At 38.0% G+C, this 14,411-nt stretch overlaps 3 protein-coding genes across 6 annotated transcripts; all 3 read right to left on the minus strand.

Annotated features, from left to right (window-relative positions):
- Window positions 1-3,687: 3,687 nt before the first annotated feature.
- On the minus strand, window positions 3,688-4,942 carry LOC145902727 (HIG1 domain family member 1A, mitochondrial-like). The gene is made up of 3 exons (XM_082990822.1): window positions 4,653-4,942; window positions 4,349-4,461; window positions 3,688-4,152 (listed from the first exon to the last, which is right to left on the minus strand). Exons 1-3 carry the CDS (start codon window positions 4,717-4,719, stop codon window positions 4,057-4,059), a joined length of 276 nt encoding a protein of 91 aa, XP_082846948.1. The 5' UTR covers window positions 4,720-4,942; the 3' UTR covers window positions 3,688-4,056.
- Window positions 4,943-6,930: 1,988 nt separating this feature from the next.
- LOC145901900 (L-threonine ammonia-lyase-like) lies at window positions 6,931-7,986 on the minus strand. The gene has a single exon (XM_082989711.1). The coding sequence runs from the start codon at window positions 7,984-7,986 to the stop codon at window positions 6,931-6,933; it is 1,056 nt and encodes a 351-aa protein (XP_082845837.1).
- A 305-nt stretch (window positions 7,987-8,291) lies between these two features.
- LOC145902250 (ribonucleases P/MRP protein subunit POP1-like) lies at window positions 8,292-14,343 on the minus strand. 4 transcript variants are annotated; one of them, XR_014402587.1, is made up of 21 exons: window positions 13,956-14,343; window positions 13,788-13,848; window positions 13,630-13,725; window positions 13,494-13,562; window positions 13,329-13,426; window positions 13,083-13,184; window positions 12,912-12,996; window positions 12,664-12,830; window positions 12,381-12,600; window positions 12,166-12,265; window positions 11,886-11,998; window positions 11,737-11,826; window positions 11,427-11,582; window positions 11,144-11,241; window positions 10,728-10,890; window positions 10,349-10,497; window positions 10,015-10,115; window positions 9,563-9,927; window positions 9,260-9,488; window positions 8,490-9,146; window positions 8,292-8,424 (listed from the first exon to the last, which is right to left on the minus strand). XR_014402587.1 is itself a non-coding variant. In XM_082990146.1 (20 exons), the coding sequence occupies exons 1-20, from the start codon at window positions 14,052-14,054 to the stop codon at window positions 8,810-8,812; spliced, it is 2,895 nt and encodes a 964-aa protein (XP_082846272.1). In that variant the 5' UTR covers window positions 14,055-14,343; the 3' UTR covers window positions 8,299-8,809. The 4 variants fall into 4 exon arrangements, 3 of the variants coding, with proteins under 3 accessions (XP_082846272.1, XP_082846273.1, XP_082846274.1); XM_082990146.1 differs by having other exon boundaries at window positions 8,299-9,146; window positions 13,630-13,722; XM_082990147.1 differs by having other exon boundaries at window positions 8,299-9,146; window positions 13,630-13,738.
- Window positions 14,344-14,411: the final 68 nt, after the last annotated feature.

The raw sequence follows: 14,411 nt of genomic DNA on the forward strand, positions 1-14,411 counted from the left end.
ACAATGCATAAACAGGCGTGAAAAGGGTGAGCTGTGTACAACATCAATTTTTTATGCTTATTGTCGAGATTCAACGTGTTATTTTTGGCGACAATCTTTGTACAAAAGCGTTGCCTCGTCTTCATCTTTGACGTTGTTTGTAAACATAAGTTGACCAGTTTCACTATCCACATAATCCTTGTACGCAATGCTTTTGATTGGAGTGTAACCGAGGGATAAAGCAGTTTTGCATGAGAACGTATTTATTGCAAGAGTGGTCAAAAATTGACAATTCTGGCTGACGATCAATTGCTCTAAGGAAGAAGAAGTTAGATGTAGAATTCCTTTATTTTGTGACTCAGGAATTACGCAGCAGGGTCCAATCTCAGCGTACACATCGGTGTTGAAGTTGGAGAAAAAGTCTTCCTCAAAAAGATTATAAAACCTTGTAAGAGCTTGGCACTCTTTCGAGGGTTGAAATCCACGTTCTTTTAAAACAAGATCCAGGTCAATTTTTGGACGGTCTCTGGTGTGTAACGTAGCCAAGTGAATTGCCACCAACTGATCTGTTTTTTTAAAAAAACCTATTGCAAGGTTTTGCTTCAGGGCAAGTAAACAACGAAGTTTATGGAACTGATATGTTTCTTGAGGAGAGACTCCAGCCATTTTGTGAACTATTTCCAGATTTGTGTAATGATCTTTGATGAACTTGAGAACAACTGAGGTATCTTTGAGAGTAAATCGTTTAGGATACAGATTAAACATATCTGACAGAAAGAACGAACAACAAAACAAAAGGATAGTTTCTGAAACAAATTGGATGCAGAATTTGGTGTATTAAAAAGAATGACAAAAAGTTTATTTTATTAAAAGTCAATTATTATGCTAGATAACTGTAAGTCAATACAGGTGTAGGAAATTTGTCTTCTCTTCAAGTTAAATCAAACTCCCAGTAGCTTTGGTTTTCTTACCAACAACATTGTGCGCAACCTCATGCGTAACTTTTTACTACACCACAAGTTGTACTGCATAACTGATTTCCGAAACCTTCTAACATGTTTGCCTCATCCGCTTTATTTCAAACATAAAAACACTAAAAAGAAACAACACAAAGATGCGTCACAACGCAAGCAACATATGATAGAGTCCTTCAAAAATCTCCGATAGTATTAGATAGTACCAAACGGACCTCGCGCACATAACAGACTTGTAGTATTAGAAGGTACTGCAAGGCACAGACATCCGGACATCAGCAGCTGGGCTGTTACGTGTTTTTCCATCGAATACCAGCACCGCTGCTGGCTATCTCCTGGTCATAACGCGGCTGGCTATCAAAGAAATCCATCAGCTAAAATTTTTAGAAGAGCATCTACTTTATTCTACCATCTACTAGTACTATTACAATTGCATAAAGTTGCTTATATAATATACAACTGCATAAACAATATTAAGTTGCAAACACACAGTTAGCAACAAAACTTCTCTGACAACAAGGCGCAGATAGTTAGTCTCAGCAGCTGGGCTAAAGTGTTTTTGACCACTGTAAACTAACACCGCCGCTAGCTATTTGCTGGACATGACGTCAGCGACTGCTTCGACCATCTCTTGTCGTGTTTTTCTGACGCAGCACTTACAACTTCTGCGTAAAAATATATTTGCTCTATTTGTACCATGCAGCCTTGGACTAGTACGTATGAATTAACTTGACAGGATGAATTGCTATGTAAACATAACACAAAAAAATACATTGTTTCGCAGACTTTGCAAAAATCTCCGATAGTATCAGATGGTACCAAGCGGACCTCGCGCACATGGCGGACCTGTAATAATACAAGAGCATTTTACAAATAGCTTACATCGGCTATGGCTCTAAGACTAGCATCTACTTCTTTATGTTGCTTGAGGAGAGACTGCAGCCATTTTGTGAACTATTTTTAGTTTTTGTGTAATTATCCTTGATGAACTTGAGAACAACTGAGGTATCTTTGAGAGTAAATCGTTTAGGGTACAGATTAAACATATCTAGCCCGAAAGAGCGAAGAACAAAACAAAAGGAGTTTTCTGAAACAAATTCAATGTAGAATTTGGCCTATCAAAGACTGACAAAAAGTTCATTTATTAAGTCAAATGTTATACCCGATAACTGCGAGTCAATACAGATATAGGAAATTCGTCTCCTCTTTAAAGTTAAATCAGACATCTGGCCATCAGCAGCTGGGATGTAATGTGTTTGTCCATTGTAGACCAAAACCGCTGCTAGCTTTCTCCTGGTCATATCGCTGCTGGCCATCATCCGGGTAAAGGAATTAAAGTAATCATGCACAGCGGCACTTGCGTTACAAAACCGTAGACTCCCATATTATGTATACAAGGAAAAGTATAGCGCGGCGTGAAGTAAGTATTAGGTAAACTGTATGATCTGGTGCGGAAACTTACTTAATGTTCTTAAAATGTGTGTTACTCCAAATACTTCAGCACAAAGTAGAGGTCATGATCACACCAAAGATTACCGAGTTGACGTTTGCGTGTCGATGGGCTTTGCTTTGGCCAGCACGGCCGGGTGGCCACCTTTCGTTACATGCAGCTTGTCGCAACCCATCACCTCCCAGTACGACTTGCTGCGATTATACGACAGACGGTGATTCTCCGTGAGGAAATCACCTTTACATGGGCGCCTGACTCGATAACCTTTATGGTTTTATCGGTGCCCATGCCATTTCATTTCTCTGTATATTGTTCTTATGCGTAGTTGCTTTTTTCGCAAAATAAACATGATTTGATTTAGATTTGATTTGAGTACGTGAATATAACGTCACTATACGAAGTATATTGGATCTGATTAGACCAAGGCCGCGAGTTCAAACCTCACCGGGAACTTGATTTTTTAAATCATCAGAAAAGAGTTACAGATTACCTGTAAACCGAATGATCTCGATGCGATAGCTGTGATCGTCTATAAAACGACCTGCGCAGTGAGGCGATCCAGCCAATCGTGCCATTGCATGAAACAGTACTGCGTTATAAGAAGCAAAGAGTGATAATAAATGAAAGGCACTTACCTCTTTCTTATAACATTTCTCGGGTAAGAACAATTTGTACGGCAATTAAGGCACGATAGCAACAAAAATACAGATACGTTTATCACGCAGCTACAGGTCTAAAGCAACATCACTTTATACGCTTCAACGCCAGTTTTAGCGTTTAGACACCGTATCTCCACAATAAATTTCGAAAAAAGTGACCTAACGTCAGTGCTCCACTGCGGTTTTTTTACCACGCTGAAATCTCGGTCAGGGTTTTCCATTTCGAAAATATTAAACGTCCATATTTCCGAAAAGACGCAACGCATTTTAAAAACTTGGTATTTATAAATTCACACTGAATACATTTCCAACCCAAAATGACTGCAGGGTCACTTTAAAAACAATTGTAAACGAGTGTCAAGCGATTTTACGAAACAAACAAAAATAGTATGACGTGTTTAATGCACTACCTCGTAAAATGGCAAAGTCATCCGCGTTAAAGTTTTTTAATAATTACTTTTTGGACAATGATAGTTATGTTTTATGTTGACTTATTTTGTATTTATATGTTGAAGTTTTTCAAAATTACACATGTGCGCCCCCAGTTTGTTTCTTTTGTGTGAAAACTGTTTTTTTTTCCAGAAAGTAGAAACCTGTCAATAAAAATATAATCCCACCACTGGTGTGAAAAGGCCTTAAAAATTTATTCAGAAAAATACTGTGTCGTTTTATTACCACGAGAAACGAAGAGTACAAACGACAGTTTAAAGTAATTATATACGCAGTTTGGACAAATTATCAAACAAAACATATAAAAATTCCCAACAACATTCATATATTACTTTTACGTGACCTGACATCACAAATGAGGCATTGGTGCTGGAACAACACAATATTAAGTACTGCTTTTGAGGCATTTATCAACAGAAGGGTCCTACTATCTAAAAAAAATTCACTTGCAGTACACCAATTATATTAGTGGCACTTCAGTATCAGTACTTTATTAAAATAATAAAACAATGTCATCTACGTATCACAACAACAAAAGTAAATGCTATTTGACTTTCTTGTCAACAAGTTCAAAATCTTCATTTTTCATTACATATCTTTGAAACATCATGTAGGTCACACCAGCTGTCAGAATGGCAGCCTACAAAAAATTATAATTTAAAGATAAAAATATAAAATATTGCATGTGCAAAACCATGAAACATGATTTCTAGGTCAGTGATGTTTGTTTTGCAAACTTTATGAATAGTTTCTTGGGTTTAGTATAAAAAACAGGTATTAGGTAAACATGAATTAATGTACAAGACAAACTTTAAATTGACAAAAAGCAAACTTACAAATGATCCCTGTGCTGCCAATCGCAAGTTGATCAAATATAAAGAAAGTCTTCTATCACGGTGGCGCAAACCATAAAATCCATAGGCAGCGATTCCAGTACACGCAGTGAAGCCTATGGTAACATGTATTGTATAAACTTGTGTTTAGTAAAGTGATTGTTTTTTTATTATTACAAATGATGAAGCAAGAAAAAGCTCTCGAAAGCTTGTACCAATTAAGTTTTTAAGCAGTTAGTCTGTCACAAATAGAGGAAGTTATTTACAGGAAAGTTAGTTTTTATTGCAAGTTACATTGTAATTTTACCTCCATAAAACAAAGGCTTGCGTTTGACTTCATTCCAAGCGCGGGTAAAGTAAGATTTGTCAGACATTGTGTTCCAGTTGACAGGTGAACAAGAATAAAACACTGTTACAGTACACAAAAACTTAAATCTGCAAGCTGTTGACCACTATAGAGAAGCATAACATAATGTATAAACACCAAATGTCCTATTGTATTCTGTATCTTATAATGTACAAATGTCCACCAAATTCCTAGCAATACTAATTTAAAGTATTTATTGATTCATACCTCACTTGCAAATAATGCCCAGAAAATCAACTTAAGTACGTAAAGCACAAGACCACCTTGGCTTTATAATCCTGGCCTACGTGATGTACAGCAATGCTACAATGACCATTCGCACGCGGGACGGTTGCGTAATACAACGGGTGTGAGGTCACGTCTCCCTGCGTTTCTCCATTCATCAGAACAGCTGATCGTGACGTCACGGTGTTTTTTTGGAAGAAAAGAACAACAACAACAAACTTTTGAAGACTCGTAATGTTTTGAATAGGAACCTTAATTCTGCAGACTGAACAAAGCTAGCAACGTACATTTTGAAGTTTTGCAAGTGATATGTAAGCCTTCCTTCAATTTACGTGTTTTTTAACATTAATAAGATATATATATCCTCACAACTTATTTGACCACAAATTCCTTCGGATATTTTTAGATAATTTTTCTAAACTAAAATAAAAATTTATTTTCAAATAAACTGTGGTTTATTTAATCTTTAGACTTGGAGCCATTGGGTCATATGACTATTTGTGTGAGTAAAATTCCCAACTGCTATAGCTACTAACAATTACATTGCGACTCGGGTGGCGCGTACAACTTGGGCACGCATCCCCTGCTGTGCACCTCTAGCTTTAATTACCATCTGCAAAAGCTCAACAAACTAATTAGGCAACTTTTTTTATTTCGCACAAAGACGAATGTTATGTTTTAAGCCATAGATAGAATCTATGGGCTCCTTCAACAGATGTACAAGTTATTTTTTACCAAAATGTCTGCTTTGCAACACAAATTTCTAAAATCGGTCAAAAATTGTCAACGCAGAAGAAGAACTCTTTTTTGCACATGCAGGCGAAACCGAGAAACCTGCGTCGATATGCAAATTGGCATTTCTTGTTCACTGGACACTTCGTTGGGCAATGAGGATTAACGTCCGGTGTTGTTCCTGTGCAAAAGTACATTGTTACTAATTAACTATAATTTGGTGAAAGTTTAACGCAATCTTCTTACCGCCGTTTTACATTTCAACAGTGGATATTGCGCCTATCAGCTATTGTCCACAATACCTGTGTTCCCGGTGTTCGAATTGTTGTCACCCAGGAAGGTCCTTAGCAACAGAAACTGCGAGATAAGGTTGTTGAGATACTGTGCTTCCGTCTTCCCACAGTAACTACTGAACAGTAGAAGTGTAACTAACAAAAACTTGAGCGTCTTGTCCATGTCTTAGCCTTGGTGATAATACCTGCACACCAAAGTGAGAGTGCTTCTGCAACAGCAAATAAAGCCACGTATTTTGCGCCAGTGTTCAACTTAAATTGCCACTATGAGCTGTAGAAATTGCCATGTCCGTCTCTTTATACGTCTAGCTAACTACTGAAGAACGTTAATTGTCATTTGGTGAACGACCTTAAGCTTTATTCGAAATACTTTTATTGCTACGGCGAGGAAACAGCGCTTTAACTTGCTGCGATTTGCCCCACGGCAATGTTGTGACTTTGCTGTTAGAGCGTGAGCTGTTAAAAGAATCATTTAGCCTGTGCAGATGCTCGTGATACCTTTAATGGTCGTAAAATTCTTCTTTAGCGGTAATGGCATGGCAAGTTTCTTGAACGAGAATCTGTGAGTCCCGGCGGGCTACGAACAGAAAACTTGCGCTGTTGCAGGCAGCTGGTAAAATTATCGTATCGAGATTTTAGGTTTCAAGAAACATTCACGCTGCTTTTGGATTTGTATTCAGGGAAAAGCGCAGCATTCAGTATAATTTACTCGTAATAACTTATATTTAAAGTCCATCAAAATCAAAGCTATCCCCATTCTTAAATTTACAAAAATGTTTAGATAATAACAACATAGTTTTTTAAAGTTTGGCGTTTTGCACTCAAAAAGTTTTGATAAAATATGTCACGGATACATTGTATGTTATTTAGCTTGATCTGAGTTCATACAATTACCGCGACCAAACACAATTATTTATTAACAAAGAAACGTTGGATAACACCAATTGCAAGCAAGCTGTGCATATTTGTCAACACGCTTCGGATATTCTAATGTTCCTGATCGACTGCTTATCCTCTTTATTTTTATTTCTTCGAGCTTCAACCGAACTTACGACGAACTTCAGCTTCTCCATCGAAACATTACCTCCGCACATCACCAACGCAACCTTTTTTCCCACGTACTCCTTGTGGCATCGGAGAAACGCCGCCAGTACGACCCCGGAAGATCCCTCCACGACCCTTCGGTGCTCCTCCAGGAGCAAGTACATCGCATCGGCAATCTCCTCTTCCGAAACCAGCATCCAACGGTCAACAAGCTTCTGGCACAAAGGGAAGGTAATGGTATCTGGTCCAATGCACCTTGCTGGCGTTCCGTCCGATAAAGTCTCCTTCGCTTCAAACTGAACAACTTTACCTGCCCTTATCGACTCCGTCATTGTAGGTGAGTTTTTCGGTTGGCAGCCTACTATCTCGATGGGGCGTTTTTGATGCTTCGCATAAGCCGCGATGCCGGCTATTGCGCCTCCACCACCAACAGCAACAAATATAGCGTCCACCTCCGGTAGCTCTTCCACAATCTCTTTTCCAACCGTGCCTTGTCCGCCGATTACATCCAAATTAGTGTAGGGCGACACAAAGTGTGCCCCGAGCCTGGTGGCTTCCTTCTTAGCATGTTGGCTCGCCTCAAAGTATGTTGAACCGATTCTCTTTACCTCGACATTATAAAGTTGTAAGCTTTTCAATTTAGCCATGGAGACGGTAACTGGAACGTATATTGTGCTTCTTTCTTTCAATATCGAAGCGGCATAAGCTGTTCCGATGCCGTGATTTCCAGTGCTAGCTGCAATAAAGTGCAGACCGGACTTGCCCGATTTTCTACTGTGAACTAGCATTTCGTTGAACGCTCCTCGGACTTTGAATGAGCCGGTAACTTGCTCCGACTCCATTTTGAGGTGAACTTCGCAATCAGTCAGTTTCGAGAGAAAAACTGAATGATTCAAAGGCGTACGCCTCACGTAAGGCGATATGCGCTTGTGGGCGTCGATAATTGACTTGTAAATTCCGGCCGTGTCGGGAACAGTCATTTTTTTATGCAAGAAACTATTACTACTTCTTTGTAAACATCTACCTAGTAGGTTTAACGCATTGACGCTACAACAAAAACTATTAGGCTACCACACCTAATACATTCGCCAGGCTTTCGCATTAACAAAACCTACGGAAAATTTGGATAATGTAAAAAGGTTGTATACAAACAATTGCGTACCGTTAGAAGCCAGTTTCCGGTATTTGCCCTTTTCAATATATTTAACTACATCGGCCGTTTGTACCTTGGTAGCAAACGAAGCACAGACAACAAACTCCCATTGCTACCATTTCGAAATACCTAGTTTAAAACAAGTCAATTAACACTACACATTTTTCCGTCACTTCCTCAGCGCTTGTAACGGAACACGTGTCGTCAACATTCCTATGACAAAAAACATCCTTCCACCGAAAACATTACCAGAGAAGAGTAGTGTCTTCAACAAAAAAAAACAATAGGCATACAACAAAGTGATCAATATAATGTAAGCAATAGAGTTACCAATGTTTTCAGCAAGCTACAGACAGCAGTGCCACTCATTTTGACCTAATGAGTCCCATCAGTACAGCTTTGGTGATTATGGCTTGGCTATTTAGTCATCAAAGCTGCATGGACTTCTGTATTTGGGTCGAGCGGTGGACCTGTCTGCAGACCACTACGAAAATTAAACACAAAACCTTGTTGAACATAATATGATTCGAATTTTTAAGCAGAAAGCTTTAAATATCTTTAATTTTTAGTAATGATCATCCCAACGCACATTTACAAATCAACAGCGTAAGCAAGCAAGCAAAATGCCAATGTTCACTTAATCCACCGTGTCAGCAAGTAACTGTTAGTCTTGCAAACCGATATTGAGTGGAATCGATCGTGCGCAAAAGAACCAATGGTGGCTTTGTCTGTTCAGCAAACTCTTCGCAAAGCCACGCGTTTTTCAACTGACTTTTAAGCAGCGCCACCATGTGTTGCGCCGAAACAAAGCCCACGCCGCCACCGGAGGCGTAAGAGAACAAGAAGTCGCCAGAAGTTACAAAACCAATAATTTGTCTGGAGGGCATGACTTCAAACGTCGGCGGTTGTCGATTGGCCGACGAGGTCACGTGTTCTGCCTCTGCCTTCCTCTTTCGACGTTTTTTAGCTTGTGCAGTGGCAAGTTTTCTGTGTTTTAAGTAAAAGTTTATGACCAGATATAACTAACAGCAGTTCACCGTCAAAAATTGAACTATTGAAAATTTAGTGATTTCTTTCTGAAACAAACTTTAAATAATTACCTCTTGTCAAGATACGGGTCGTCATGTCCGGGCTCGACGGGGCCAGTGCAAGTTTTTATCCCTTCCCCGTTCAAATCTTCAAATTCCCTTCTTAAATTATTAAAATCATCACAGGTGGGCGCACATAGCATGGATTGGGGTGAGGGAATTCCCCTGTTGATCATGGACACTTTTACACATATAAGAGTGTGGAAAGGAAGAGATTCGAGAAACTGTATAGCGCCGTCTGCTAAAAAGAAATCACATTTCTAAGCAACCTTAGATTTTTTACTGTCCCACAAACCAGTTTTTATTCAAACTCACCACATTTTCCAGCATTCAATATTTCCCTAAGTTCAGCGACCTTATCAGGGTGACGCAATACAGAGAATGGAGTGACGTCAAATCCTTTTATTCTTTTGCAAGGTATGACATCATCTCCAACAACCTCTGATTTTCGTTTTCGAATTAATTCCCCTTTGACTTTGGCAAAGTTCTGATTGTCTGATAACAAAAGGCCTTCGGATGAGTTATTTGCAGAAGGATGTTCCTTCTTGACTGTAGCAATTTCAACAGAAGGGACATTCCCTTTGGTTCCCTCCATTGGAAGAAAGAGGCATTGCCAATCAGGGGCAAAAGGAAAGGGCGTGGCGAGAACACTGTAGTTGACACGCTTTGATGGTGGTTTTCTAAGGTGTAAAGCATGAATAAGGAAACACAAGTGTCTGTATACTGAAAACGGTAAACTAGACTCCAAAAACTATCATATTACTTACCCATAGTAAGTTTTTCGATTCATTTCCGCTTCTGCTTTCCACCACTTTCTACCAGCATCAGTTTCTGGAAAGTCCCGTGGAAAGAAAGGCACCTTACATTCCTGTGACATAAACAAGCTACACAGATAGTATGGTAGGACAAACCTTTCTTTACACTCTTACAGCTTTAAAGAATTGTGACCTTCTTAACATGTTATGTACGTGTCGGTTGCAAAAATTCTGATTAGATTTTTGCCATACCATTTAGGAGCTTATAGCATATCATATACATACATTTTATAAATGTCACAGCTATTTTGTCAGTTTTGTTTCCAAGGTATCAATAAATACAAACCAAATGACAATGCTCGCGTTCTCTCAGTCCTCCTGCACGTGCTCTGTGATAGATGAGAGGAATCCAGAAAGCAGTTGCCCACTTCTTCGGAAGAACAAGATCCCAACCAGACCCAAAACCAGAAGATGGACCAGCATGTGGCCCAGTAGCTTTAGAAAACATAAACATTCTTTGAACACAAATTGTAAATCAGCATTTTTCTGGGCCGCAAAAGAAAAGGCTAATGTAAAATGGCAAATGGGAAGTTATAACACAATTATGTAAGCACACACATAACATGTGTGATTCGCAGTCATTATAAAACAACCATAAGTATAATAACCCCTACTACATGTACTGGAGAATAAATAAAAGTATTCACATTTAGTAATTATTATACTTTGTTTAACGTGCTCGGGAACGAATCCATTCCTTCTTATGAACAGAACAGGTACTGGAGTGGAGAGGGACGCCAAATGTTTTGTTTTTTCTTCACCCAGTGAAAACTTTGCATCATTTTTCCGAGTACTCGTTACATGGTCGGGAAGTCTACTAGCTGCGATCTTTAAATTAACAAAAACTCTTAATTTTTGCCAAACATACAGACATCATTTTCTTAAAATTGAAAACAGGGCAGTAATTGTAATAAAATGGACTTAAAGTAGTGATGAAGTTAATGACAATGTTTTTATATTATGGAAAACAGCTTCACAGTTTTTATGCCTCTTTCTACAATTTAATCAATTTTATGTTTTTACCCACAATGTGCTTATAATGCTCTGACAAATATCAACAATGTAAAAGTTCAAAAAATACCTCATCAAGAATACCAGAATCCCACAGTGGAGACCATGGGGTCAATTCCTCTCTTGTATGAAAATATTTTTCATCTGTTGCCACACTTTCAATATCACCTGCAAAAATAATCACTTTAGTATCATAGTTCATAGAAATTCAAAATAAAACCAAATTATGAAAGTAATAATTGATAAATTCTAATAAGGACTGTGATTACAATAATAATAAATTTTAAAATTTTAGTAAGTGTAAATTTTAAATAAACCCAAAAAAGCAAAACATGACATGCTTTATATCATACTTGCACTGCTGGCCACAGTTGCTTTAAAGGTTGGTATAGTTTTCTGTAGAGGAAGGGTCAATCTGGGGTCATCACAGACAAATGATAAAACCTCCCCATGACGCACTCCAGTAAACATGTCCTGGTAGGTAGATTGAAAATGCGATCGATGGTAGCCTAAAGTTGAAATTGTATTTTAAGTCACAAACGTACTGGGCTGTCAATATAGTGGTGACACACAAAAAACTTTTATGTACCCTTTTTGAAGGAAATAGTCGTTTTGAAAAATTATAATGGTGTTCAAATAAAATGGAAAACAAGATTTTTTTACCACTTAATATTTTGAAAAGGGTATCTCGTGATTTCTTTATCTGGCAGTCGTGTTCTTCAGTCCATGATAGGAGTTGTTTGCTCAAATGTTCTGCGGGCCAATTCACAAAAAAAAACATAACAAACTTATTGAGTACACCACAATTTTACCTGCGGTCTGCGACCTATCCTCCAACAGTTTCATGGGGTTTAATACAGACAATAAAGTAACACTTGATTTTGGTCCAGTTAAACGAAATCGTACAAGATCTTTGGATTTGTCACTGAATAAAAACTCAAAACATTACTTTTGCGACAATAATAGAACATTGTGTTTCAGTGCAATACCCTGGGTGAGGTTCGAACTCACCACCTCAACATATTGAAATGTTGATGCTCTGCCAACTGAGCTACCAGGGCTATGGTATGATTGTGCATATGATATGATCACCTGATTGTAATGCCATGTTCAAATGTAAAATTTTGTAACAACTCAAGACTTTGGGTAAATGCAGCAGGATGCACCCAGCACCACAAAGCAGTGACTCCATCTTAATAACAAAAAATAAAGAATAATTTCATAAAAAAAACAAGCTATGGATACCATTTAGGTTTCGAATTTTATATTAACACCTTTTTCCACTACTCGTGATGACAATGGAATACCTTTTTCTTGTTCTTCGTTCGGTTTCCACAGCACCTGCACGGGGCCAATTACACTCCCATTTGCCTTTTTACACATCATTACTTCAATTGCAAGTTTTCCATTGGCATCACTAGTATCAGATACTTTGCACATATCATGATCTTCCAATATGTCCCCCAACAATAATTTAATATGAGTCTCCTGGCCTTTTAGCTCCAGCAAATGAAAGTATGAAATGTCCTTAATTAAAAATTTTGACAGTTGGATGGCTTAAAAACAAACAGTGTATTTTCTTCCGCAAACCTCTATGAGACAATGTTTAGCGACAGCTCTGTAGCAAGCTCTGAAACTTTTGTCACTTGGGAGAATTGCAACACGTTTTTTCCAATCAGCAAAGTGGAGATCGGTCTGTTGGCTCATTTTAAATCTCTTGGCATGCCACAAATGTGTTTCTAACCAGCCTTGCTTCTCTGCAACAGTTATATAAATATTGCCAATCAAAGCATTTTTTACATTTATTTTCAGCAACAGCAATAATCTTGTCTGGTTACCTGCTCTTTCAGCATATTCATTTTGTAAGTCAACTTTCCGCCTCCTTTTTCTCCGACACACCTTTTTATCTTGACCACCCAAAGCCTGAAATAAACAAAGCAGAAGACACCACATGTGAAGAACCACTGAACTATGTAACTGTTCAGGAATATTGAAAGTTACACTTTTACCTTGCTTTGTGCCATTTGTTGACTTGCAAGTTCCCTGAGTCTCGTGGGTAAACGCTTGATATTGTGTGAAGCAGAACGTCTTCTCAGATGCTTCGGCAAAATCTGCAATTATTAAATTGCATGAATGTACATCATAGTATAGTAACAACCATGTGCAAATTTCTGCAGTTTCACTAAAAGATGTAACATAAAAAATCATACCATGTCCTAAGACATAACTTAAAAAAAAAACAATAATTGTTGCACCTGCAGTGCAGTTTTGCTTCCCGAATGTTGTTTAATCGCAGTCATCATGGCTTTTATCTCCTTTTCTGCCTCTTCCACATATTCAGCCACAGGCACAGCTAAGATTAATGCAAAAGGATTGATTGAAAGGCTCTGTACATAGTTACTAAATTTATGAATTTATACCTCTTGGAATTTCAAAGTTTTCTTCATTTAACTCCGGCACTAGCTCCTTGTAATATTTGTGTTTCTCTTCTGAAAATAAACTTTAGGATCACCATTTTTACCTTCTTAAATGCATAAATTCACAAACAACACATACCAGAATCAAGGGTGACATTTTTTGGCTGAAAACGCATCCTCTTTTGCCATTTTTTCAACCTTGAAGTGCTCTTTTTGTCTTCAACAGACTTCACTGCTAAACAAAATATCTGTTTCCGTATTTATGTGACTATTACAAAACCAAATGCAAGTAGTTACATTCAGATCCAATATTGTTTCCAGAACCAGAAGCGACTTGAATCTTTTTGTCATTATTTTTCTGCAAATCAAGGTACACTAACAAGTTTATTTCCTAAATACAGGATTTAATGGAATAATTTTCATTGCTACGAGCTTTTTAGTAACTTCTTGTCAGTATCGACTTACGTGGTCGATTTGTTGCAATGTTCCTGAATAGATTTCATTTTCCTTTAATTTGTCTGATACGTCAATAAGTTTCAGACTGTCTTTGTCGTTGTTTGCCATTACTTTACCAACTCCTGCCCTAAAGTCAGCAGCAAACAACAACAAACGCACGTGTGCGTGTGTTTGCAGGAAATGTAATAACGTACATAGGTCGGAGAGATCAGTTGTCGGAGCCCCCAAAATAGCGGTAAATGCTAAGAACCGAAATCCTGTAGAAGGGTGCTTGCAACTGGTAAAATAACCTCGGATTTCACATTAAATTTTTATATATAACTATAGTTGTAATAGGGCATTACAAAAACTATGTGAACATCTTTGTTAGACTTACAAAAACCAGTAACTGCATGTTCGTTTATTCAATAAGCACGCATTATTTCAATTATTGCAGCCGATAATACCACAAAACTCAAGTATGAG

The sequence above is a fragment of the Ascidia mentula genome, chromosome 5 (assembly GCF_947561715.1).
Source record: "Ascidia mentula chromosome 5, kaAscMent1.1, whole genome shotgun sequence".
Lineage (NCBI taxonomy): Eukaryota > Metazoa > Chordata > Ascidiacea > Phlebobranchia > Ascidiidae > Ascidia > Ascidia mentula.

Coding starts and splice junctions, on each gene's coding strand:
- LOC145902727 (XM_082990822.1), bottom strand. CDS start 4,719: ATGTCTGACAAATCTTACTTTACCCGCGCTTGGAATGAAGTCAAACGC. Junction 4,462..4,652: donor CAAGCCTTTGTTTTATGGAG/GTAAAATTACAA, acceptor ATGTTACCATAG/GCTTCACTGCGTGTACTGGA. Junction 4,153..4,348: donor TGGCAGCACAGGGATCATTT/GTAAGTTTGCTT, acceptor AATTTTTTGTAG/GCTGCCATTCTGACAGCTGG.
- LOC145901900 (XM_082989711.1), bottom strand. CDS start 7,986: ATGACTGTTCCCGACACGGCCGGAATTTACAAGTCAATTATCGACGCC.
- LOC145902250 (XM_082990148.1), bottom strand. CDS start 14,054: ATGGCAAACAACGACAAAGACAGTCTGAAACTTATTGACGTATCAGAC. Junction 12,266..12,380: donor GAACGAAGAACAAGAAAAAG/GTATTCCATTGT, acceptor TTTGTTATTAAG/ATGGAGTCACTGCTTTGTGG. Junction 9,147..9,259: donor GACCCGTATCTTGACAAGAG/GTAATTATTTAA, acceptor CTTAAAACACAG/AAAACTTGCCACTGCACAAG.